The following is a 25150-nucleotide window of genomic DNA, read 5'->3' as shown; positions in this document are numbered from 1 at the left end:
CCTGGAATTTGCAGCCATTGCACATTTGGATGGTGGGAAGCTGGGGATGGGGGGGTGGCTTTAATGACCTTGGTTCTCGTGGGGATCTGGAGGCCTCCAAGGCTGGAGAAGTCAATTCAAAAATCACCAGAGCCCCAGGATCAGATACAAGAGGTTGTGTTTAAGGAAGAGACCTGCATGGAGCAGCAGATTTTCCCCCAAGATTGGTGGGTGGCAAGGTGGAAAGAAACCAAAATGCTGGTCTGGCACCTCCCAAACACTTAGGAGTGATGCTCCTCCCTTGGCAGCTTCTTTCTCCCCCCACCCCTTTGTCTTGTATATAAGGCCCCCTTGAAGCAGCCTTGGCACAGCACCACCCAGTGCAGTGAGGCAGACAGCAAGCTGCACCTCCAGCTCCAGCACCTCTGCTCTTGAGGAGTGAACCAGAACCATCACCTTCAGCATGGGTAAGAGATGCTCTGCAGCCTCCCCTCAGCTCCTGGCAGCTCCAGGCCCTGTTCCTTCTTGCCTGTCTCCAGACACTGTCTGGAGGCTCCAGGCGTCCCATCTTGGAAGTGGGTCCCACCTGAGGCCTGCTAGGTTTGTTCCTCTGAGTGCTGCAGGAAGGAGAAAGGTGGGACTCAGCTTGGGCGTCTTGTCTCACTGCTCCCAAAGGTTCCTTTTGTCTCTCTCCCCATCTGCTGCTGGGGTCTTCTGTTGACTTGGAAAGCTTCTTGCATGTGGCTGCAGCATCCGTGCTGAGGAAGCCTCCCATTCCTTTGGGGCATCATCATGGAGACAAGAATCCAGAGTCGGTTTCCAGGCCAGATGTTCAGTCCTGGTGTGGTGCTCGGTGGAGGCTCTCGCTCCTTCACTGCTGACAGGGAGGGGATCAGCATGAGGCTCGGATGGTGGCACTTAGGGGGGATTCCTCTCCTGGATCTGTGCTGTGTCAGTGCCCTAAGGATGGTAGCTGCTGGTCACAGTGGTCCCCATTGACAGCTGGGGTGGGAGAAGGTCCCTCGGGTGGGACAGAGGCTTCTGAACTGGTGCCTTTCAGGATGGACATTTCTCATGTTGTTGTTCTTCTCAAACCAGACAGATGCAGAGCTCAGTGCTACGAGTACCCCACGTGCCCGGACCCTGTGAGAGGCAAGTCCTCCGGAACGTGCTGGGAATGGGTGGTCTGGGAAAGAACTCTGTGCTGGTGGAGACCACTGCTGGGTGCTGGATATGCTGGGTCCCTGCCCCAGTGGGAACAACGTTTGTTTTTCTCTGATCTCTGGGTCAGTAAAGGAGCCAGGCTTGGGCAGTTGTCAGTGGGCAAGGAGGAGCAGAAGAGAACAGAACAGTTGCAGTTGGAAGGGATCTTCTAGTTCAACAACTAGTAGGGAGGTTGCAGCATGCAGAAGTAGTTCAGTCCTTGGAAGCTTTTCCTTTCCTTTGTGTCTGGTTCATGGTGTATTTACCACAGCTTTCTATGTCCCCAGCTCCTAGGGAGGAGGTTGCCTACGTGACCTGTACCTACAGGGAAACGTGCATCGACCAACCTGACTTCCTTGCCACCGTGGATCTCAACCCCAGATCTCCTAATTACGGCCAGGTACCTGCCTTGCCTGTGGTTTTATTGGAGTGGTATAACAGGGAGCAGTTATCCCTCTTTGGCTAGATCCATGACATTTACTGTCTTCCACTGCCTCTTTATGCCTGGCTCTAGTTGAATCATCTCCATCTCTGTGTCTAAGTTGGTTCTGACTCACTTCCCAACTCACTTCCAGAGCATTTGGTGCTGCAGTGAGATTAAAATGGTCTCTAGTGACCCAGGTGGTTGAGGGTACCCTTCTGCAGAGCTCAGCATGATTCTCTGGTGCTGCCATGTCAGACATGTTCTGTTGTGCACTGTACCACCCTGCCTGCTCTCCTCCTGAGGCCTGCAGTCAGGTTATCTACTTCAAGGGTGTATGTATGACCTGAGAGCCCATTACTACAAGAGCTTAGAAGAAAATGTACTTGGAAGGCAGTGTACCCTCCTGACAGTGTTTATCACGTTTTGAGATGCGTTCTAAGGAGGGTTTGCAGAGCAATGCACCACTTCCATCCAGATGATAATGATCATTTCTTCCTGACCGATTTCCTGAGATGCAGTTTGAAGGGGTGAAGAATTCTTGCACGAATCTCCCATTCCTGAGCTGCCCACAGCTCCCTACCAAAGAGCAGTGCCCAGTGCAAGGCGCACTCTTGTCCTCCCGGAGTCTCTAGAGGCAGTGCCAGCTGCAGTCAGGTGGAGGCTCCCAAGACACAAGGCTGTGCAGCATTAGAGTGCCCATTTGTCCCTGCTCCCTGCACTACCCTAACTCTGCCTTGACTGCCTAGGTGATCCACCGCCTGCCCATGCCCAACCTCAAAGACGAGCTGCATTCCTCGGGTTGGAGCACTGGCTGCACCTGCTTTGACAATGCCAGCAAGCAATGGACCAAGCTGATTCTTCCCTCTTTCATTTCCTCCCGCATCTACGTGGTGGATGTGGGTTCCCAGTGCCGGGCTCCCAGGCTGTGTAAGGTATGCCAAAGGTGATGCAGGGACAAGTATCTGGGAAGGAGTTGGGAACTGGTGCTTCTGGAGTAATACACAGGGAATAAGGGTTCTCTCCTCATCTTCTCTTCCACTCTGATTGTGGAGAGCTGGGTCAGGTTTCCCTCTCAGCTCTGCGCTTTCCAGAGCAAGGGATGCTCCCATCATCATTGTGTTCCTTTCTGTGCCTGTTGCCTTCAGAGAGAGTCTAATAACTGGAAGCCACAGTGCAGACAGACAAGCTGTTACACTGAGATAGGTCCTGCTGCATTCTTGTCCATGGAGAGGGGAGCTCAGAGCCTTCTGTGTGCACTGAGCTGAGCACTCAGAAGCTGAACTGTATGTGTGTGTGTGTGTGTGTGGACTCTTCCCAGACAATTGAGCCAGTGGATGTCTTCTGGAAGTGCAACAAGGGATACCTCAACGTGCCTCGCAGCCTGCCCAACGGTGACGTTCTGATTGCTAACGTGGGAGATCCATCTGGCAATGCCAAAGGTACTTTGCCCTGGAGTGGCTCCCTGAGCCAATGGCACGTTTGGAAGTGGAGTACGGGATCTTTTGCACGCATTCCCTTTTTGTCTGCCAGGTGGATTTATCTTGCTGGATGGACAGAACCTTGAGCTGAAGGGGAATTGGGAAAACGAGTGTGAATCCCCCCCCAGCGGGTACGAATTCTGGTACCAGCCACGCCACAATGTTCTTGTCAGCACTGCTGGATTTGCCCTCAAACGTGCGGGATACGGCTTTAATCCCGACGACTTGAAGAAAGGTGAGGGAATAGGGGTGCAGGTGCTGAGCCAGTGCCCTGGGGGGTGGGAGGGTGTGGATGGCATCAGAGAAGCCCCCAGAGCTGGAGAGGGCCACAGGCAGGTTTCTGACCACACAGCCCATTGAGAGGCACTGGTAGAGGATGTGCAGCATCTGCCCTTAAGTCAGGCTGGTCCCTGCCTGCTCTCACTGCTCCTAGCTCACAGCAGCTTCTCTGCTGCCATGGCTGTCCCTGTCTGTGAGCATCCTGGGAAGGGGCATGTGCCTGTAGGAACCCCCTTCTTCTGACTCGGTTTTCCTTTTCCTCAGGGGTCTATGGACGCCGCCTGAACGTGTGGGACATGTCCTGCCGCACCCTCAGGCAGTGCTTTGACCTGGGGGAGGACTCTCTGCCCCTGAGTGTTAAATTCCTGCACAACCCCGATGCTGCCGAGGGATACGTCAGCTGTGCCCTGAGCGGCATCATCTACCGCTTCTACAAGTGCCAGGCAAGTGCTCGTGTAGGAGCTGCCTGCAGTGGGAGCCTTTGCTCTGTGTGAGCAGCAGGAGCACTCATGGTGCCTGTGTCTCTTGTGCAGGGAGACAACTGGGCAGTGGAGGAGGTGATCCGTATTCCCCCTAAGGAGGTGGCAGGATGGATTATGTGCAGGATGCCAGGTTTGTATCCCCTCAGGTGGTGAGATGAGAGCTGGGGCTCAATGCAGGGCATGTTTCTGTTGATGCTGCCTTCTCTGGAACTCTTTGTTTCTGTGCCCCAGCCTTCACAGTCGACCTGGTCATCTCGAGGGATGACAGGTTCCTGTATCTCAGCAACTGGCTGCATGGAGACATCCGCCAATACGAGCTGTCCAGGAACTGCAAGCCCAGGCTGGTGGGACAGGTAAGGCAGGGGCAGAAGGGCTCGCACTGATGTCTTCCTCAGCAGAGTCTGGTGGTGGGTAGATAACCAGATAACACTTCTTCTGCCTTGCTTACAGGTGTTTGTGGGTGGCAGCATCCTTAGAGGTGGGCCCGTTGCTGTGTGCAGAGATGAGGAGCTGAAGTGCCAGCCCGAGCCCTTGGTGGTCAAGGTGAGTTCTGCACCCTCTTTGCCCCAGGGTGCCCTTTGCACTTGGGCTCTGCTGGGCTAATTCTCTGTCCAGGGTTTCTGCCCCTGCTTGTGCCTGGCTGGGCAGAGCAAGGAGCAGTAACATCCCTGCTGTGTGTTGTTCCTTCAGTGCAAGAGAGTGTACGGTGGGCCGAGTAGGCTGCAGCTCAGCTTGGACGGCAAGAGGCTGTACGTCACCAACTCCTTCTACAGCACATGGGACAGGCAGTTCTACCCGAACGTGGTCAAGTAAGAAATGATGGGGAAGCCAGGGGCCTTTTTTGCATGGTCTCTGTTAGGAACGGGGAAGGTTCCTCATCTGGGGGGTACAGGTCTACCTGGGTGATTGCAAGGGGACAGATTTTCCTCACATCATCCCACAGCTTCCTCCTGTTGAGTTCCCCACTCAGTTGACTCACAAACATCTCTGGCTGGGCATGGAGCAGCCACTGCCTGTGTGGAGCTGCAGAGCCAGGGTTTAACTGGGGAGAGCAAAATGTGTCAGCCTGGTTGGAGTTTGCCTGTGTGTAATAGCCGTGCTCTTGTCCACTCGCAGGGAAGGCTCTGTCATGCTGCAGATTGATGTGGACACTGAGAAGGGAGGCCTGTGCGTGAACAAGAACTTCCTGGTGGATTTTGGAAAGGAACCCAATGGGCCCTGCCTTGCCAAAGACATCCACTTCCCTTCTGGAGATTCCACCTCTGAGATCGTGCCCTAGGTGCCACAGGAAAGACTCCCTTCTTCCCTGTCCTCCGTAGTGCAGCCATTAGGAAAGAGTGTAGGGTAACTGGGTTGGGGTCCCCATTCATTGCTGGAGTCTAGATTTCTGCTAATGCGAGCTGTGCAAGCTCTGCCCTGTTGTGAGGCTTTGGTTCAGGCAGACCAGTGAGCAGACACATGGCACATTCTCAGTGGTGTTCTCTGTGCAAAGCAAGCCCTGGGCATGAGTCCCAGAGCAGAGCCCGGGGAGCTGCTCACACACAGGGATGTGCAGTACACACGGTGCCTTTGGGCAGATAGCACATCTCCACTGTGCCCCCCTTCATTGCTACAGACCTCTTGGGCTCTGCCCTGATGTCCCAGCCTGTTGGCTACTGCTCTGTGTCCTGGGGCCGGTGGCAAGGTGCTGAGCTCTCAGTTCTGTTTCAGAGCTTGCTCACCCTTGCTAACTGAGGCAAAAGCAAGTGAAGTGCCTAGTTCATGTGAGCTCCTGTTCTTCAGCCAGGTCCTTCCTGGACGGTCTTCCCCTGCACGAGAGCCCTCCTGGCTCCTTGCACGTGCTCGGGTCCGTGTGTCCCAGCTGGAGGAGCACCAAGTGCTTCAGTTTGCCAGAGGTGCCTGTTTCCTGACACTGGTTTGCCCTCATGTTCTGCTTTAAACACAAATAAAGCTGCTCTTTGCATCACCTACATCTTGGTTTTATTTCCTTGAAGCATTTCATTTTGATTTCAGAGGAAATCAAATGCCAACAGTGGTTAATGATAAGATCTGGGATTTGAAAATCCGTACAACAGGACACAGATTGTACGTGTGCCTATTTGTCTTCCTGGAGTTTTCTGGCACAAATTGTCTTTACTCATCCTTTTTTAGTCTGCATTCTTACAGGCACATGTTCATAGGGAAACTTGTCACCCTTTTGGGGTTTTCTGCCCCGACCAAAGAGGCTTTGTCAAAGCAGTGTAGTGTTGTCATCACCCAAACTCGCTGTTTGGGTTTCGTAAGGCTTTAAGGTACTGTGAGGGATTGAAGGAACACATCTATTAGACACTCAGTGAAATCCCTTGTGTTTGTTGAGTGGCTGGCTTGCTGCTGGTGAGAATATTGCTTTCAACTTGATCCTTTCGCATGGACTTACCACAGCTGAGGCAAAGTTTGGGTTTTCACCCAAAGTTCTCTGCATACGCTTCATATGGTGTTGGCAGAATGACCTTACTCCCTAGTCTTCTCAACAGACTGCTCTCTTCCACAAAAGCAAGGTGTGCTTAATGGAGTTGTGGATCATCCTCCTGCTTAGCATGTGCTGCATGGGATGTCAAACCCCATCCTGCTGTGTCAGCCTGTTTGCCATGAAGCATAGCAAGCTCTTGCCTCCAAAATCCAGCTGCACACCATGCATTCTCCCAGTACTGCCATCAAGGCCTTGAGTATCTTCACAAGGGTGCAACTGGCAGGAAAAACCATCATTAGTTTGGAGGTTGCAAAAATGAGGACATAAAGAATATCCGTCTAAGTTTTAGCTTTATCTACCTTGGAAGAATATAAGTCCATTTACTTCCTTCATGCTTCTCATGGGCACACCAAAGGTGCTTTGTTCTGGAACACAGCTCGGAGGGAGGATGGAGTTTCATGAGTGGCTGAGGGCATCATTACGCTGCACTGGCTGTTAGCACACCAAGTTAAGATGAGGCTTCAGCTACAGGACTGGAAACTGATGCCCTGCAAAACCACGTGGACACTGCAGCCATCGCGTGCTCCATTCTTCCTGTGTCATCTTTTCAGATGAACCTTTAATTTTCCTTTCCAGATAGCAGCAGAGGCAAGAAATAACCCCAAATTATGTTGAGGCCTTAGCTGCAGAAGACCCACATGTTTGATCTCCTCCCCATGGTCTCAGCTGCAGATAGAGATTGAGATGTCAAAGCCCTCCTGGATGCTTTTTGCTGTGCTTTTGTGGCATTTGCTCATGGCAGTGCTTTGAAGCTGGGCTGAATCTGAGTGTGAATGTGACCTCTGTTTTCTTTAAGGGATGTTGCCAGAGGATGCGTACCTAACTTTCTGGCTGTTTCTTGAAGTATTTTGCATAGGAGTAACAGATACTGCAGAGCAGAAAAGAATAGAGATTAGGTAGTTTTACTATGGATGAACAAACTTGTGGTCCATATTCTGCCTTCATGTCCATAGCAGGATGAATACAGACTGACCAGAAACTCAGACAAGTGTGAGTCTTTGGAGAGGAACCTGGCATGTTCAGCACCCATAATCCTGGTTTCATCACTAGTGGATCAAAGTCACTTGTGGCAAGCTGGGAGTCTGCTCTGCAATGCCAGTGCCTGTGTGCCAACAGAGGTCTGGAGCAGGAGAAGCAGCAGGTCCTGCTCATCCATCCTCCCCGGCTGCGTGGTGCTGGTGTCAGATGGAGCAATCCTGCGGCTGTGGGAGGAGTTGCATGAAGGAGCTGATCCGGCAGAAAAGCACCTGCCCGAGCAGTGACTCAGGTCCATGTCCTGTGGCTGCGGGTGGCAGAGCCCTTCAGCGGCCGCCTGGAGTCAGTGCTCATGACAGGCTGTGTGAAATCACAACCTGAGGATGTGGGTTCTGCAGGGCTCTGCCCGGCCGTAGCTGTGGGCTGGCCTGGGGAGGGCTGATCCTGCTGCCACCCTGCTTCTGGCCAGGCCTTTGTGCCCCTTCCGCTGCTACTCCTGCTCCAACAGCAAATGCTCAGGTGGAGGGGAAGGGGCTGCTCCAACTGCAGTGAGGAAGAGGCAGGGAGGTGCCTGGAGGAGCAAGAAGTGGAGCTGTGCAACGCTCATGTCCCCTGCAGCAAACCTTGCAGCCTGTACGTGGAGATGGTTCTTGAAGTGCTGAGCTGAAGGGCTCTGTGTGTGCAGGCCTGTGACAGTTGGTTTGTGTCTGCTCAGTGAGGAGGTGGATTGGAGCTTTGTCAAGTCAGGCACTTGGACCAGCCTTTGCCTTTGGTCTGAGATGTGCCTCTGCCCTGCAGGCTTGTACCAAGCTCAACCAAGGAGTGTTGAGCACCCTGTCCTTCTTGCTTGGGTGTTTGTAGCAGACGTGGTGTCCCTGGGGTAGCAAGGACTCCTCCTGCCACACTGAGTGTGCTGTGCCAGTCTTCTCTGCATTACATCACCTTGTGCTGCCCTATCGGGGCTGGCAGAAATGGGCGAGAGGAGGGGAGGAGCTGCTGGCCCCGTGTCCTGAGAAGCCCCAACTGCTTTTCTATGTCATGGCCTCCCATCTCTGCCCATCATGGGGAGCTTTTCTTGGGCCCAGAGCAGACCACAGTGGTTGTGTTCTCTGCTAACCATCGCTTGCTGGTGCTGCTGAGCCTGCTCTTATCCTTCCTGCTATCAGTTTTAATTAGAAAACTCTACACCCCACAGCTTGGTTTTGTGAGAGATGCCAGAGACGTCACCAAGGAAAGCCAACAAGGATGACCAGCAAACTTAGCTAATGAGTGGAAGGCTAATGAAGGTTTTAATTACTGGGTGTGCAGGCACAAGGGGATGGTGCAGCGAGCCATGCACATCGTGACAGCAGGAGCATGGACAGGAGGCATCAGCTGAGCACCTGAAATTGCCTCTTATGGACTCAGAGCAGCATGGGAGAGCAGTGGTGATCTCTGTGCAGTGAAGAGGGAATGGCTGTTTTGAGTTGGCCTGAGTAGGACTGTTAGCTCTGGCTATGGAGCTGCTTCTGGTCTTCCTTCTGTTAGCTCTGGCTATGGAGCTGCTCCTGGTCTTCCTTCTGATCACTGAGGTGTAAGGTCTTGAGATCTGCCTGGTGATGATCAGAAGGGTGGTTGGTTCCCAACACTGGCACCTGTTCTGTGAGCCCATGACAAGCTTGCTGCCCTTGGGACACATGCAAGAGTTTGTCCCTGAAAACTGGTCATAGGGGCAGATTCTTTGCTTCCACTCGTGCAGGTATGGCCCCAACCCCAGCTGTGTGGGTGTCAGTCTGTGATGCAGAGCATTGACAGAAGTGCTGCAGGAGGCAGGCTCAGGCTGGAAGGTGCCCCTGGGAAGCAGCACGGAGCCTCTGTGCTGTGCTCTGCAGGAAGCCTCGTCTCAGCTGCCTCCACATCTCTCTGTAGTAGGAGTTTTGCTGGTAAAGGGCTGTGACTGTTCTAAATCCAGAGCAAACCTAAATGTCGTGATACCCTGCGAGGCTCTGAGTGCAGTGCACAGCCCTGGGAGGCTTTGCTGTGTCCTTGAGCTTCAGTGTGCTGCTGGCCTCCTATAGCTGAAGTGTTGAACATTTATATAGCCATAAAGGTGGGAAGGTGTTCAGTACTCTGGTGTTGCTACCTTGGCCCTGCAGTCTGTGTTTTGTTCAGTGTGGATATGCAGTGGTCTTGCATTGAGTCTCCAATTCTGTGCACATTAAACCTGGTATTACACTCACACCCAAAGTCCAGAGCAGAACCCAGTGCCTTAATCCCATTTGGCTTGATGCAACATAGCTCTGTGATGCATCCTTTGCAGTTCCTCCTCTACATTTGCTGGTCTGACAGCCGGGGAAGGTTTCTCTGTTGGGGTCTTCCAAGTCCTAGCTGGAGACTTTGCTCAGTTAAACAGGCTGCTCTAAAGCAGCAGAAGAGCCATGCAGAAGTGTCTCCATTACACGTCTGATTTGATATGAGGACAGAACTTCTTTCCATGGCGTTACCCTTGCCCAGGGTCCAGGCTTCCTCCACAGTCAGTAACACAGAACTTGGAGCCATTACTTTGCAAGCTTTCTTCTTTCATCCATGATATTAACATCTTCTCCTTGCCTTATAGTGAACCTTGATGTACCTGGATGCAGCCTGTCAGTAATACCCTACATCAACTGCGGGCATGAAGAGTCCAGCTGTGGTAAGTCACAGTTCTCCTCCTCTCTGACTTTGCCACTTGCATGGAAATTGTTGAGCTGACTTTCTGCTAAGTGAATCCCAGGTTCTTGCAATGCAGCACTTTGATGTTCCTCACCAACTGAACAGACAAGTGTTGGGCTGCTCCTGTGGCCACCCATCCCATGTTTAAAGTGCTGCTCTGGAAGCCATATAATTACAGCCCAGTGAGATGGGCTAAACTGACCGCTCTTGTGATAGAGATCTCCCAAGGGCTTCCTTAATGGTGCTGTCACATGATTGTGCATTCCAGCATTGGAACAACTACTTATCCCATGTAATATGCCCACTGATTGAGGAGTTCTGCCACAAGATGTGACACTTGTTCATGATCTATGGTGCTTGGCGTTTTCTTCCTGCTTTAGTTTGGCAGCTGGTGGTAGCGAGGCTTGTGGGGATGTCAGGAGAGGCCCCTTCTTCCAAAGCTCTTCTCCCCAGCACCTCAGGCCCTTTACCAGAGATCTCTGCTCTTTGCCTGGGTGTTCTCTGACAGTTGAGTTCAGTGTCTGCACCTCAAGTGCACTGGTGCCAGGTGCTTTGCGGTGTCAGTGCCTGCAGTGGAGCTTTGGGTGCCCATTAGCCAGAGTGGTGAGAAGAGAACTGCTCAGGCACTGCTCCACTGGGCTGAGTTGCCCCATATCCTAGAGATTCCATTTGCTGGAGGTGGGCTGACTTTCCCCTATGGAGATGCCACCCTGAGAGGCAGCAGCAGCTCTTCACCTTGTAGGTGCTGCACAGACTGTATGGAAATACAGAAGGCAGCTGTTCCTAGCCTGATGCTTTCCAGCTGTGTGGGAGATGTCAGCAGCTCCTCACCTGACTTCAGTGTGCCGGAGCCCCCTCCCTCTCCTGAGCCTGTGCTGCACCCCACTTTGCAGTCCTTAGAGCTCAGAAAGGCTTCTTTTGGGGTAGAAGCCGCTCTGAGCAGGGATTGCTGAGTTGAGCCCAGGGAGCCCATGGTGCCTTCAGCCCTCGACAGGGATGTGCCTCCTGTCAGGATCCAGATCTGAGGGTGCCTTTGGTGAGCTCGGTGTGCTCCAAGCTTGTAATCTGCAGGAGGCTGCTGGTGGGGCTGATGATCTGAGGGCTTCTCATCCCTCCCCTGGAATTTGCAGCCATTGCACATTTGGATGGTGGGAAGCTGGGGATGGGGGGGTGGCTTTAATGACCTTGGTTCTCATGGGGATCTGGAGGCCTCCAAGGCTGGAGAAGTCAATTCAAAACTCACCAGAGCCCCAGGATCAGATACAAGAGGTTGTGTTTAAGGAAGAGACCTGCATGGAGCAGCAGATTTTCCCCCAAGATTGGTGGGTGGCAAGGTGGAAAGAAACCAAAATGCTGGTCTGGCACCTCCCAAACACTTAGGAGTGATGCTCCTCCCTTGGCAGCTTCTTTCTCCCCCCACCCCTTTGTCTTGTATATAAGGCCCCCTTGAAGCAGCCTTGGCACAGCACCACCCAGTGCAGTGAGGCAGACAGCAAGCTGCACCTCCAGCTCCAGCACCTCTGCTCTTGAGGAGTGAACCAGAACCATCACCTTCAGCATGGGTAAGAGATGCTCTGCAGCCTCCCCTCAGCTCCTGGCAGCTCCAGGCCCTGTTCCTTCTTGCCTGTCTCCAGACACTGTCTGGAGGCTCCAGGCATCCCATCTTGGAAGTGGGTCCCACCTGGGGCCTGCTAGGTTTGTTCCTCTGAGTGCTGCAGGAAGGAGAAAGGTGGGACTCAGCTTGGGCATTTTGTCTCACTGCTACCAAAGGTTCCTTTTGTCTCTCTCCCCATCTGCTGCTGGGGTCTTCTGTTGACTTGGAAAGCTTCTTGCATGTGGCTGCAGCATCCGTGCTGAGGAAGCCTCCCATTCCTTTGGGGCATCATCATGGAGACAAGAATCCAGAGTCGGTTTCCAGGCCAGATGTTCAGTCCTGGTGTGGTGCTCGGTGGAGGCTCTCGCTCCTTCACTGCTGACAGGGAGGGGATCAGCATGAGGCTCGGATGGTGGCACTTAGGGGGGATTCCTCTCCTGGATCTGTGCTGTGTCAGTGCCCTAAGGATGGTAGCTGCTGGTCACAGTGGTCCCCATTGACAGCTGGGGTGGGAGAAGGTCCCTCGGGTGGGACAGAGGCTTCTGAACTGGTGCCTTTCAGGATGGACATTTCTCATGTTGTTGTTCTTCTCAAACCAGACAGATGCAGAGCTCAGTGCTACGAGTACCCCACGTGCCCGGACCCTGTGAGAGGCAAGTCCTCCGGAGCGTGCTGGGAATGGGTGGTCTGGGAAAGAACTCTGTGCTGGTGGAGACCACTGCTGGGTGCTGGATATGCTGGGTCCCGGCCCCAGTGGGAACAACATTTGTTTGATCTCTGGGTCAGTAAAGGAGCCAGGCTTGGGCAGTTGTCAGTGGGCAAGGAGGAGCAGAAGAGAACAGAATAGTTGCAGTTGGAAGGGATCTTCTAGTTCAAGGACTAGTAGGGAGGTTGCAGCATGCAGAAGAAGTAGCTCAGTCCTTGGAAGCTTTTCTTTTCCTTTGTGTCTGGTTCATGGTGTATTTACCACAGCTTTCTATGTCCCCAGCTCCTAGGGAGGAGGTTGCCTACGTGACCTGTACCTACAGGGAAACGTGCATCGACCAACCCGACTTCCTTGCCACCGTGGATCTCAACCCCAGATCTCCTAATTACGGCCAGGTACCTGCCTTGCCTGTGGTTTTATTGGAGTGGTATAACAGGGAGCAGTTATCCCTCTTTGGCTAGATCCATGACATTTACTGTCTTCCACTGCCTCTTTATGCCTGGCTCTAGTTGAATCATCTCCATCTCTGTGTCTAAGTTGGTTCTGACTCACTTCCCAACTCACTTCCAGAGCATTTGGTGCTGCAGTGAGATTAAAATGGTCTCTAGTGACCCAGGTGGTTGAGGGTACCCTTCTGCAGAGCTCAGCATGATTCTCTGGTGCTGCCATGTCAGACATGTTCTGTTGTGCACTGTACCACCCTGCCTGCTCTCCTCCTGAGGCCTGCAGTCAGGTTATCTACTTCAAGGGTGTATGTATGACCTGAGAGCCCATTGCTACAAGAGCTTAGAAGAAAACGTACTTGGAAGTCAGTGTACCCTCCTGACAGTGTTTATCACGTTTTGAGATGCGTTCTAAGGAGGGTTTGCAGAGCAATGCACCACTTCCATCCAGATGATAATGATCATTTCTTCCTGACCCATTTCCTGAGATGCAGTTTGAAGGGGTGAAGAATTCTTGCACGAATCTCCCATTCCTGAGCTGCCCACAGCTCCCTACCAAAGAGCAGTGCCCAGTAAAGGCGCACTCTTGTCCTCCCGGAGTCTCTAGAGGCAGTGCCAGCTGCAGTCAGGTGGAGGCTCCCAAGACACAAGGCTGTGCAGCATTAGAGTGCCCATTTGTCCCTGCTCCCTGCACTCCCCTAACTCTGCCTTGACTGCCTAGGTGATCCACCGCCTGCCCATGCCCAACCTCAAAGACGAGCTGCATTCCTCGGGTTGGAGCACTGGCTGCACCTGCTTTGACAATGCCAGCAAGCAATGGACCAAGCTGATTCTTCCCTCTTTCATTTCCTCCCGCATCTACGTGGTGGATGTGGGTTCCCAGTGCCGGGCTCCCAGGCTGTGTAAGGTATGCCAAAGGTGATGCAGGGACAAGTATCTGGGAAGGAGTTGGGAACTGGTGCTTCTGGAGTAATACACAGGGAATAAGGGTTCTCTCCTCATCTTCTCTTCCACTCTGATTGTGGAGAGCTGGGTCAGGTTTCCCTCTCAGCTCTGCGCTTTCCAGAGCAAGGGATGCTCCCATCATCATTGTGTTCCTTTCTGTGCCTGTTGCCTTCAGAGAGGGTCTAATAACTGGAAGCCACAGTGCAGACAGACAAGCTGTTACACTGAGATAGGTCCTGCTGCATTCTTGTCCGTGGAGAGGGGAGCTCAGAGCCTTCTGTGTGCACTGAGCTGAGCACTCAGAAGCTGAACTGTATGTGTGTGTGTGTGTGTGTGGACTCTTCCCAGACAATTGAGCCAGTGGATGTCTTCTGGAAGTGCAACAAGGGATACCTCAACGTGCCTCGCAGCCTGCCCAACGGTGACGTTCTGATTGCTAACGTGGGAGATCCATCTGGCAACGCCAAAGGTACTTTGCCCTGGAGTGGCTCCCTGAGCCAATGGCACGTTTGGAAGTGGAGTATGGGATCTTTTGCACGCATTCCCTTTTTGTCTGCCAGGTGGATTTATCTTGCTGGATGGACAGAACCTTGAGCTGAAGGGGAACTGGGAAAACGAGTGTGAATCCCCCCCCAGCGGGTACGAATTCTGGTACCAGCCACGCCACAATGTTCTTGTCAGCACTGCTGGATTTGCCCTCAAACGTGCGGGATACGGCTTTAATCCCGACGACTTGAAGAAAGGTGAGGGAATAGGGGTGCAGGTGCTGAGCCAGTGCCCTGGGGGGTGGGAGGGTGTGGATGCCATCAGAGAAGCCCCAGAGCTGGAGAGGGCCACAGGCAGGTTTCTGACCACACAGCCCATTGAGAGGCACTGGTAGAAGATGTGCAGTATCTGCCCTTAAGTCAGGCTGGTCCCTGCCTGCTCTCACTGCTCCTACCTCACAGCAGCTTCTCTGCTGCCATGGCTGTCCCTGTCTGTGAGCATCCTGGGAAGGGGCATGTGCCTGTAGGAATCCCCTTCTTCTGACTCGGTTTTCCTTTTCCTCAGGGGTCTATGGACGCCGCCTGAACGTGTGGGACATGTCCTGCCGCACCCTCAGGCAGTGCTTTGACCTGGGGGAGGACTCTCTGCCCCTGAGTGTTAAATTCCTGCACAACCCCGATGCTGCCGAGGGATACGTCAGCTGTGCCCTGAGCGGCATCATCTACCGCTTCTACAAGTGCCAGGCAAGTGCTCGTGTAGGAGCTGCCTGCAGTGGGAGCCTTTGCTCTGTGTGAGCAGCAGGAGCACTCATGGTGCCTGTGTCTCTTGTGCAGGGAGACAACTGGGCAGTGGAGGAGGTGATCCGTATTCCCCCTAAGGAGGTGACAGGATGGATTATGTGCAGGATGCCAGGTTTGTGTCCCCTCAGGTGGTGAGATGAGAGCTGGGGCTCAATGCAGGGCATGTTTCTGTTGATGCTGCCTTCTCTGGAACTCTTTGTTTCTGTGCCCCAGCCTTCACTGTCGACCTGGTCATCTCGAGGGATGACAGGTTCCTGTATCTCAGCAACTGGCTGCATGGAGACATCCGCCAATACGAGCTGTCCAGGAACTGCAAGCCCAGGCTGGTGGGACAGGTAAGGCAGGGGCAGAAGGGCTCGCACTGATGTCTTCCTCAGCAGAGTCTGGTGGTGGGTAGATAACCAGATAACACTTCTTCTGCCTTGCTTACAGGTGTTTGTGGGTGGCAGCATCCTTAGAGGTGGACCCGTTGCTGTGTGCAGAGATGAGGAGCTGAAGTGCCAGCCCGAGCCCTTGGTGGTCAAGGTGAGTTCTGCACCCTCTTTGCCCCAGGGTGCCCTTTGCACTTGGGCTCTGCTGGGCTAATTCTCTGTCCAGGGTTTCTGCCCCTGCTTGTGCTTGGCTGGGCAGAGCAAGGAGCAGTAACATCCCTGCTGTGTGTTGTTCCTTCAGTGCAAGAGAGTGTACGGTGGGCCGAGTAGGCTGCAGCTCAGCTTGGATGGCAAGAGGCTGTACGTCACCAACTCCTTCTACAGCACATGGGACAGGCAGTTCTACCCGAACGTGGTCAAGTAAGAAATGATGGGGAAGCCAGGGGCCTTTTTTGCATGGTCTCTGTTAGGAACGGGGAAGGTTCCTCATCGGGGGGGTACAGGTCTACCTGGGTGATTGCAAGGGGACAGATTTTCCTCACATCATCCCACAGCTTCCTCCTGTTGAGTTCCCCACTCAGTTGACTCACAAACATCTCTGGCTGGGCATGGAGCAGCCACTGCCTGTGTGGAGCTGCAGAGCCAGGGTTTAACTGGGGAGAGCAAAATGCGTCAGCCTGGTTGGAGTTTGCCTGTGTGTAATAGCCATGCTCTTGTCCACTCGCAGGGAAGGCTCTGTCATGCTGCAGATTGATGTGGACACTGAGAAGGGAGGCCTGTGCGTGAACAAGAACTTCCTGGTGGATTTTGGAAAGGAACCCAATGGGCCCTGCCTTGCCAAAGACATCCACTTCCCTTCTGGAGATTCCACCTCTGAGATCGTGCCCTAGGTGCCACAGGAAAGACTCCCTTCTTCCCTGTCCTCCGTAGTGCAGCCATTAGGAAAGAGTGTAGGGTAACTGGGTTGGGGTCCCCATTCATTGCTGGAGTCTAGATTTCTGCTAATGCGAGCTGTGCAAGCTCTGCCCTGTTGTGAGGCTTTGGTTCAGGCAGACCAGTGAGCAGACACATGGCACATTCTCAGTGGTGTTCTCCGTGCAAAGCAAGCCCTGGGCATGAGTCCCAGAGCAGAGCCCGGGGAGCTGCTCACACACAGGGATGTGCAGTACACACGGTGCCTTTGGGCAGATAGCACATCTCCACTGTGCCCCCCTTCATTGCTACAGACCTCTTGAGCCCTGCCCTGATGTCCCAGCCTGTTGGCTACTGCTCTGTGTCCTGGGGCCGGTGGCAAGGTGCTGAGCTCTCAGTTCTGTTTCAGAGCTTGCTCACCCTTGCTAACTGAGGCAAAAGCAAGTGAAGTGCCTAGTTCATGTGAGCTCCTGTTCTTCAGCCAGGTCCTTCCTGGACGGTCTTCCCCTGCACGAGAGCCCTCCTGGCTCCTTGCACGTGCTCGGGTCCGTGTGTCCCAGCTGGAGGAGCACCAAGTGCTTCAGTTTGCCAGAGGTGCCTGTTTCCTGACACTGGTTTGCCCTCATGTTCTGCTTTAAACACAAATAAAGCTGCTCTTTGCATCACCTACATCTTCTGGGTTTTATTTCCTCGAAGCTTTTGTATATTGTTTTCAGCAGTGGTTACTGATGATGTCCTGGTAATGATGATGTAATGATGATGTAATGGTTTTAGACATTCCAATGACATGAAGTTTTGCTGGTCAGAAGTGCCTGCTGTCCTCCTGAAACACAAAAAAACACTGGATATCATGTGAATCCTCATCAATTCTAGCTCTTCACTTAATAACCTTGGAGGAAAATGTCCTCTCTTGCTTCATACTTCCTGTGCCCAAACTGCTGCAGCTCTCTTGTGCACCCTTCATCATTCCAGGAGGGAAACATTCCCTTCTGAAGAACAGTTCTCCCTGGGGGGCCTCTTCTCACTGGCTGGAGAGAGAATGGCATTTAATGAGGGCCCAGGTTTCAGGACACCCCATTCTGATGCTCCAGACCTGCCTTGTTTGAAGGTCTTCTCAAGGCATGTCCTTGCTGTTGAGAGATCCTGTAAAGCACGTATCTCAGTGGAGGTGACTCCTCTTTCTCTCTGTTGGCTGGAAGGAGATTCTGACCAGCAGACATCCTTATGCCAACGTGTGTTCCAGATGGCTGGAAACAACTGAGTTGAATCCATTCTGGAAAACCCCTTTTGGGATGGGAGCAGGCACCATCCACATTAGTGCAGGGAGGAACACTCTTAGAGCATGGCCATGTTTCCGGGGGTGATCAGAGCCTGCTCCCCCTTACACCACTGAGCATCATCTCTGTCTTTCAGGTTGCACAGCAAGGCAAGGACTCAGCCTGGGCTCTGGGCTGCACCATGAACATCAACAGGCAATGCAACAGAGGTGACCCAGCTCCTTGTTCCACCATCAGGCCATGCTCTGCCCACGCTGGATGCATGTGGACATATTGCTGCTGGTATGAGCAAACCCTTTCATCCCCTCTGAGGGCTGTTCCCAGGTCTTTGGGTCCTGATTTCCATGTTTCAAGAAGTGTGGGCCTTTCCTCACCCTCGTGCACAGGTTATGCTGGGGGATATGGAACATGGCACAGGGGGACAGAACATTGGAATGGCTGATGCTGGATGCTCCTTCTGGTGCTTCTAGTGGTTGCTTGGAAGAAACTTCTCCTTGTGCCAGCATCCATCAGGTCCTTTGCAGTTGCCAACAGCAGCTCCACTGGGACAGAGGGTGCTGGCATCACCCTTCTCCCTAAGGGAAGTAGCTCTTCTCTTGCTGAACTGCATCAGAGGCATTTCCAGGGAGGATGCTGCTGTCTCCTGCAGTGTTCTCCTACATCACATCCAAGCATTCGAGCCCAGGCAGGTGAGGGTGGGAGAGCCAAGGCCATCACTCTCTGTGCTGGCAGTGCCCAGGCACACTGCTGGCCTGGGAGCCTGCATCTGGGGAGGAACCTGCCAGCAAGGATGTGCCTGGGGAGGCCGAGCGTCCACTGCTCAGCCCTTACAAGGCCAGGCAGCTGACGCCTGGCTTTGCAGCCAGAAGCAGTGGCAGGTCCTGACTAAGTCAGATGTGTCATGGGGAAAACTGTTACCTGGCTGCTGCCCTCCTCACAGCAGCAAATTAACATCCCACAGTAAACACAGAGCCTGCAATTAGCAGAAACCCAGTCCTCATTTTTCATGTTCAGGTGTGATTAACATCTGCAACCTCAGAACATTGTTTCTGTGGTTGGAAGTGCACTGCTTGCCCATCCCTCATCAGGGGCACCCTGTCAGCCCCACAGGGAAGTGTGAGACTGCTGCCAGCAGAGGAGCAGCCTGCTTTCCCTCCGTGGCTAAAAGCCCTTGGTTTTCCAGCGTGCAGGAATGTGTGTGCACTGTGCAGTGCAGAAACAGCTCCGTCCCCTACCCCTGTGGGAGGGGAGGAGGTTCTGGCAGCACTGAAACAGCTTCCCTGCACGTTTGCGGTGCTTTAAGACGCTAAAGGCTGCCCTGGTACCTCCCACACCCCAGGGTGTGCGGATCCTCCCCTTGGCATCCTTTTCCCAAAGCCTCCTTCTCCCCATCCTGCTCCCTATATATTTGAACCCCCACGGAGCTGTATCTTCTCTCCTGACGTGCTCCGAGCAGGCAGGATGCAGGCAGGATCATCTCCTTCTGCTTCTCAGGTGGGATCCAGCCCAGCCTCCAGAGCAGGTAAGAGATCTCTCCATCGACTGCAGCTTCCTCTCAAGAGAAGGCTTGGGACTGCTGCTGCCTTTTGGCTGTGGGCTCTGCTCTGGAGTCCTCCTAAACTCATTTGGAATCGGGTCTCATGGTTTCATTGCTCCGACACCCAGAAAGAGGAAAGAAACAAGGGGGTGATGTGGTGTTTTCTGTGGGCAGGAAAGGGTTCCTCTTCCCAAGCTACTGAAAGCGCCAGGGAACGTTTAGGTAGGCTGGGGATTAAAAGCTTTCAAACTATTCCTTCATTTATTCAGCTGCAACTTGTACAGGCTGTGCTTGCCCCAGCCAGCTTTACCATGGCAGGGAGTACCCAGTGTAAAGTCTGGCTTTGATGGGGCTGTTCTTGCAGGAGTAAGGTAGGAGCAAGCTGGAGGGGTGGTTTCTCACTGCTTCAGGTGGGAGCGTTTCCCTGGAGCAGCAGGGACACGGGTGATGAATAAGAATAGAACCAAGCAAGAAGCTGATGCAGCAAAGCTGAGTGGTACAATTTAGCCAGGGGTTTTCCCCCCTCTCCTCGGGCTTGCCATTGTAGATGGGGAGAAGGGTCCTGTTGGTGGTGGTGGCTGTTTCCTAACAGCTTCCTTCAACAGCATCATGAAAAACTGTCTCATCAGTTTGAAGGTGTTCTGGAGAGTGAGGCTGGTGGGGTTTGATGTGCCTGGAGACCCGCAGCAGCATCACAGGGATTCCCAGGATGATGAGGGCTGGAACTGAAGGTCCTTTCCAAACCTTCTGTGATTCTATAATCCTATGATGCCAGGAGCTGGCGAGGAGAGCGATGCCATGAGCTCTGACCACGCTGGGTAGAAACAAGGCTTTCTATGTGAAAGCTTCTCATGAATGCCCCCAGGCCGGGGCACGGCAAAGAGCAGGGACCCAAGAGAGGGTCAGGAGGAGCTGCAGAGCAGAGCCTGGGGCTCATCCCCGTGCTCACCCGGGCTCCTCTCCCCGTGCACCAGCCTGGTGCTGCTTCCCTTCCTCGCTGCCTGCTCTTGGCATCTGCCTGGCATTGCCCCTGCCCGTCCTGAGCTTTCCTCTGCCACAGGGACACGATGGGAGGCAAAGCAGAGAGATGCTGCTCTGAGCCTTGTGCCCTCTGCATTAGGAAGCTGTCCCTGCCAGGTTTGGCTGCCCAGACCCCTGGAAAGGTCATTCAGATGCCCACGGGCATCCCGCTCGCCTTGGCCATTGCCCCGGAGGGGGATCGAGTGTGGGCACTGCAGTGAGTGGTTCCTTTGGGAACAGGGGGTTAAAAGAATCCACTGTCATCTCATTGCTGCTTGTTTCTGCTCTTCCCAATGTAGAAAAGTGTGGAGCGTGTGGTCCTGGCTTCTCCTCACCTCTGGATGCCATGAAAGGCAAGTCTGAAAGGCCGGGCAGGCAGGGAAGAGCTGTGGTGATGTAGTGAGTGTTAACACAACGCTTTCAAGAGGGCGTTATCCATTAACTCCATTCTCTGAGGAGGCTCCCAGCAAGCGTAGGGAAGCAATGGGTTTGTTTCTGGTCTGTTCTGAGGCCAAACATCAATTGCGTAATGAGAGTTTGGTGTCGGAACAAACCTCTTCAGGCTTTGGGCTGGCTTGGGATGGGCCATAGCCTGTAGCAGAGTCTCCTGCGGCTTCCCTGGGCCAAACCAAATGGAGTTTTTCAGTTTCTCAGAGGCAATTGTATTGCTAGAGCCGCACGACACCACCAAACACTGCCACTGGAGTTCAGGCTGGGAAGGGAGAGGGGAGCATCCTCATCCATTGCACTTGGCTTGATGGCTGGGATCACAATGTGACAAAACCTTGTATAAAAACCAACCTCGTGGGCTGCTTCCTTACATGTCTGGACACTTTGCCTGAGTAGTGCTGCATTGCCAAAACACTGGTGCTCTGATGTGAAGAGACTGCTGAATGCATCATCTCTGGCCATCCCTCCCTTAATCCTATTCTCTAGGGCTTAGCAAACACCTCTGAGAAACCCTAAAGGGTTTTGGAGCTTGCTCATGATCGGTGATTCCTCTCCTTGTCTTTGAACCAAGAGCAGTGATGAGCCTTTCAAACAGCCCCACGTGTTGGCAGGGCTGGGCAGGGATTTTCACTACTTGGTAGGGGTCTGTGGGGTTCTGCCTTTGACTCAGCCTCGTGCCTCTGGTATGGCACAGAAGCACATCCAAACACCCCATGAACATGGGGGAGCAAACAGTCCCCCCCCGGGAGGGAGATCCAGGCTGAGCAGAGGCTCCTGCATGGTTTGGGTTCTGCCAGAGGTGGTTTCTTGCTGATGCTCACACAATGTTTCTGTCCTGAAAGGTCCCCGAGAGGAGCTTGTGTACGTGCCCTGCATCTACAGGAACACAGGGAGGAAGAAACCCGACTTTCTGGCCACTGTGGACATCAACCCCCAATCTCCACACTACTGTCAGGTACCAACCGCTTCATCTCAGTCTGGGAAGCAGATCAGTGCTTCTCCCCTCTCCGCAAGGCTGCTGGCTCGGTACTAAGGCTGGTGCCTGTCCTGTCCTCCCCAACCCCCTGAACCTTCCTATGCTTACAAATACACCTAAAACCCTCTCCAGACCCCATCCTCAGGCTCCCATGGGGATGCTGAGGCTTGCCTGAGGTGGGCTCTGCCTCTGAGCCTGCACTTGGCAGAGGAGCAGCAAGTGGGGCTGGGGCTTTGCAGGTGATTCACCGCCTGCCCATGCCCAACGTGGGGGACGAGCTGCACCACTCGGGCTGGAACACCTGCAGCAGCTGCTTCGGGGATGCCACCAAGAAGCGCAACCGCTTGATCCTGCCCAGCTTCATCTCCTCCCGCATCTACGTGGTGGACGTGGGGACCGACCCGCGAGCTCCCAGGCTTTTCAAGGTACCTTAATGTACATTCAAGGTGCTCACATGGAAGGACTGGGATCGTGGGGACAGCTTGGCAAAGAGGCTTCGGGGGTACGTCCAAGAGCTCTGCAAGACCCGTGTCTGGAGGACAGAATGGGAAGGCTGTGGAAGGTGTTTGTTCTCCTGCTGGTTTGCAAACACTGAGTTCTCCATCCAGCCCCGTGCAGGATGGGACCAGGGCAGGCCTGGGACAGCCCAGGCCGAGGATTTGATGGTGCCTGTGAACTCCCACAGGTTGTCAACCCAGAGGATGTGTTCTGGAAGTGTAGCCTGGGCTACCCCCACACCTCCCACTGCCTGGGCAGTGGGGACATCATGATCAGCGCCCTGGGAGACCCGGCCGGCAGCGGGAAAGGTACCTCAGCCCCCCAGGGCTGGACAAGGAGGAACCATCCCCACATCCCCAGCTGTCCTGGAGGCTTCACCCCTCCCATTCCGCAGCAGGTTGATGTGTCTGTTGGTGCTTGGTTTTTAATGTGGAAACTGCTAATCTGGATGATTTCCTCACTGCTCGTGGGCTTTTGTTTTCACATCAGGTGGCTTCATTCTGCTGGATGGAGAGACCTTTGAGATCAAAGGGAACTGGGAGAAAGGGGACAAGATCCCCTCAATGGGTTATGACTTCTGGTACCAGCCGCGCCACAACGTTCTGATCAGCACTGAATGGGGAATCCCAAAATGCCTGGGATATGGATTTGACCCAGCTGATCTGAAGAAAGGTGAGAAAAGAGTTGTTTAAAAACCCTGGGAGAGAAATGCTGCAAGAAGGCCAAATTTCAGCCCTGTTCTGCTGCCAGTTGGAAGGCAACAGGGAGACCCAGCCCTGCTATTGTGAACACCCTTTAGATGCAAGCACCAGAAGTTCAACCCAAGGCAGGCCATAAGTGCTGCTGTTGAGCTGTACATGGGGTTGGAATTCAGCTGTAGGGATGAAGGATGAAGCTCCATCTCAGGCCAGCTCACCCCCAAAGGCTCCCTGCCCTTCCCAGCGCTGTCCTAGCAAGATGCTCTCTGTTGGATGCTGGGCATCCTCCCATGGCTTTTGCCAATGCCCAAAGGAACCAGTGCAAAGACCAGGGGTCACCTCTGCAGGGAGCTGAAGGGGTTGAGACTCACCCGAACCTGCAGCAGATCTGCTCGAGGCACTGACCTGGCAGCATCCCCTGTGCCCCCCTCCCAGGGCGCTATGGACGCCACCTCAACGTGTGGGACTGGACCACTCGCACCTACATCCAAGCCATCGATGTGGGTGAGGATGCAGCGCCCCTGGAGATCCGCTTCCTGCACAACCCCGATGCTGCCGAGGGCTACGTGGGCTGCACCATCAGCAGCGCCATTCACCGCTTCTACAAGACCAAGGTGCTCTCTGGGGACACCACAGGGTTAGAGGAGCAGGGTAGATGGAGCTGCAGAACTGCAGCATCCCATCTCCTGCATTCCCCATCATCCTCTCCCCCAGCTCCAGTCCCCACTGAGGCACCCACTGCCTCCCGTGCACCCAGACCAGGGGCTGGCCCAGGGTAGTCTCACCACAGGACTTGTATTGAGTGGCTGCAGCTTCAGCTGAGATGATTTAATTTAAAGATTTATTTCTGCCTTTGTTGTGGATTTCTGACAGCCCAAGAAATATTGTTCTTGGTGTCTGTTGTGGTGTGTAATGACAAGCTGGGAGAAGAGAGAGGATTCTCTTTCACCAAACCAGCCAACCTCATTGGGAAATCAGATAAGGTTTTGGCCCCCTCCTGAGGTTGCAGAACCCATGGCTCTGCAGAGCCAGAGATGGCTCCAAAGCAGCTCTACAGCCCTAGAGAGTAGAGGTTGCAGACACACGCAGGCAAAATCCACCCCAGGGTTGGGTCTTATCCTGCCTCTGCCACCCACGCTGAGCCCCCCGGGGCCATGCTCTGTCCCACACCTCCCGCAGCAAGGAGACTGGGCGGCTGAGAAGGTGATCCAAGTCCCCAGCAAGAAGGTGGAGGGATGGCTCCTCCCGGACATGCCAGGTCAGTGCATCCCGGGATGGGTGCCGCAGTGCTCTCCAGCTCCCTAGGGCTCTGCCAGTGCTGCCGCCTGCTTGTGCAGCTCTGTTGTACCCTCCCCAAGGCTTCATCACCGACATCCTCATCTCGCTGGATGACCGGTTCCTGTATTTCAGCAACTGGCTGCATGGGGACATCCGCCAGTATGACATCTCCAACACCCGCAAGCCCAGGCTGGTGGGGCAGGTGAGGCAGCAGCAGGCTCCCGGTCGCATCCCTCTGCCTGTTGGGGACAGTTGGGATCAGTCCCTCCTCGCTGCCTTGACCACCCAGACCTTGGCTCTCTCGCAGATCTTTTTGGGTGGCAGCATCACCAAGGGCGGCCCCGTGACCGTGTGCAGGGATGAAGAGCTGCAGAGCCAGCCGGACCCGTTTGTCATCCAGGTGAGCTTGGCCATGTCCCCACACTCCCAGGCTGGGCAGCGATGGTGAGGCTGGGGAGCGGGTCCTTGTGCATCCCATGGGATGGACGTGGGGGGAGCCGGGAGCATCCCCTTGTCCTGCACCATCCAGCAGCTCATCTGTCTGCTCCCAGGGGAAGAGGGTGCAGGGGGGACCCCAGATGATCCAGCTCAGCTTGGATGGGCAGAGGTTGTACGTCACCACCTCCCTGTACAGCGCCTGGGACAGGCAGTTCTACCCCGACCTCATTGAGTAAGAAACCGCTGATGAACGCAGGCGATTGTTCAAGCTATGGTGGGGGGAACACAGGGGCAGGTGCCCCCATGCAGCTCCCCCCAGCCTCCTGCTCCCTGTGCAGGGACGGCTCCGTGATGCTGCAGCTGGACGTGGACACAGAGCACGGTGGCCTCACGGTCAACCGGAGCTTCCTGGTGGATTTTGGGAAGGAGCCCGATGGGCCCTGCCTGGCGCACGAGATCCGGTACCCGGGCGGGGACTGCACCTCCGATATCTGGGTTTAGGCACCATCGCATCCGGACACTGGGAGCGCCGCTGGCACCCGTCTGGTGACCGTGAAATAAAGCAAGCTCTGGCCTCACCCTTGTGCCTCGAGTCTGGTGCGACCTGGAACCAGAACGTGGCACCTGCGCACAGTGCTTGCATACACTGCATACGTGCCCGTGCTGCATGCACACACACACTGCATACATGCCTGTGCTGC

The 25150-nt window shown here is 54.2% G+C and overlaps 3 protein-coding genes across 6 annotated transcripts; all 3 read left to right on the top strand.

Moving 5' to 3' along the window:
- Nucleotides 1–306: 306 nt before the first annotated feature.
- On the top strand, nt 307–5815 carry LOC101878886 (methanethiol oxidase-like). 2 transcript variants are annotated; one of them, XM_031042237.2, is made up of 12 exons: nt 307–446; nt 1078–1131; nt 1470–1582; nt 2353–2538; nt 2925–3045; nt 3137–3319; nt 3628–3806; nt 3897–3975; nt 4077–4198; nt 4296–4388; nt 4536–4654; nt 4962–5815. In XM_031042237.2, exons 1-12 carry the CDS (start codon nt 443–445, stop codon nt 5122–5124), a joined length of 1416 nt encoding a protein of 471 aa, XP_030898097.2. In that variant the 5' UTR covers nt 307–442; the 3' UTR covers nt 5125–5815. The 2 variants fall into 2 exon arrangements, with proteins under 2 accessions (XP_030898097.2, XP_005141493.3); XM_005141436.3 differs by having other exon boundaries at nt 3628–3810; nt 3901–3975.
- Nucleotides 5816–11442: 5627 nt separating this feature from the next.
- LOC101875074 (methanethiol oxidase) lies at nt 11443–16946 on the top strand. Of its 2 annotated transcripts, none has more exons than XM_034071066.1 (12): nt 11443–11582; nt 12214–12267; nt 12603–12715; nt 13485–13670; nt 14057–14177; nt 14269–14451; nt 14759–14937; nt 15028–15106; nt 15208–15329; nt 15427–15519; nt 15667–15785; nt 16093–16946. In XM_034071066.1, exons 1-12 carry the CDS (start codon nt 11579–11581, stop codon nt 16253–16255), a joined length of 1416 nt encoding a protein of 471 aa, XP_033926957.1. In that variant the 5' UTR covers nt 11443–11578; the 3' UTR covers nt 16256–16946. The 2 variants fall into 2 exon arrangements, with proteins under 2 accessions (XP_033926957.1, XP_033926958.1); XM_034071067.1 differs by having other exon boundaries at nt 14759–14941; nt 15032–15106.
- A 1359-nt stretch (nt 16947–18305) lies between these two features.
- LOC101875412 (methanethiol oxidase-like) lies at nt 18306–25027 on the top strand. 2 transcript variants are annotated; one of them, XM_031054567.2, is made up of 12 exons: nt 18306–19076; nt 20411–20464; nt 21404–21516; nt 21777–21962; nt 22223–22343; nt 22525–22707; nt 23169–23347; nt 23913–23991; nt 24092–24213; nt 24301–24411; nt 24563–24681; nt 24788–25027. In XM_031054567.2, exons 1-12 carry the CDS (start codon nt 19016–19018, stop codon nt 24948–24950), a joined length of 1491 nt encoding a protein of 496 aa, XP_030910427.2. In that variant the 5' UTR covers nt 18306–19015; the 3' UTR covers nt 24951–25027. The 2 variants fall into 2 exon arrangements, with proteins under 2 accessions (XP_030910427.2, XP_005140806.2); XM_005140749.3 differs by having other exon boundaries at nt 18307–19076; nt 24319–24411.
- Nucleotides 25028–25150: the final 123 nt, after the last annotated feature.

The sequence above is a fragment of the Melopsittacus undulatus genome, chromosome 20, assembly GCF_012275295.1.
Source record: "Melopsittacus undulatus isolate bMelUnd1 chromosome 20, bMelUnd1.mat.Z, whole genome shotgun sequence".
Taxonomy (NCBI): Eukaryota; Metazoa; Chordata; class Aves; order Psittaciformes; family Psittaculidae; genus Melopsittacus; species Melopsittacus undulatus.
Note: the sequence above shows the minus strand (reverse complement) of the source record. Positions and strands in the feature narration are given on the sequence as shown.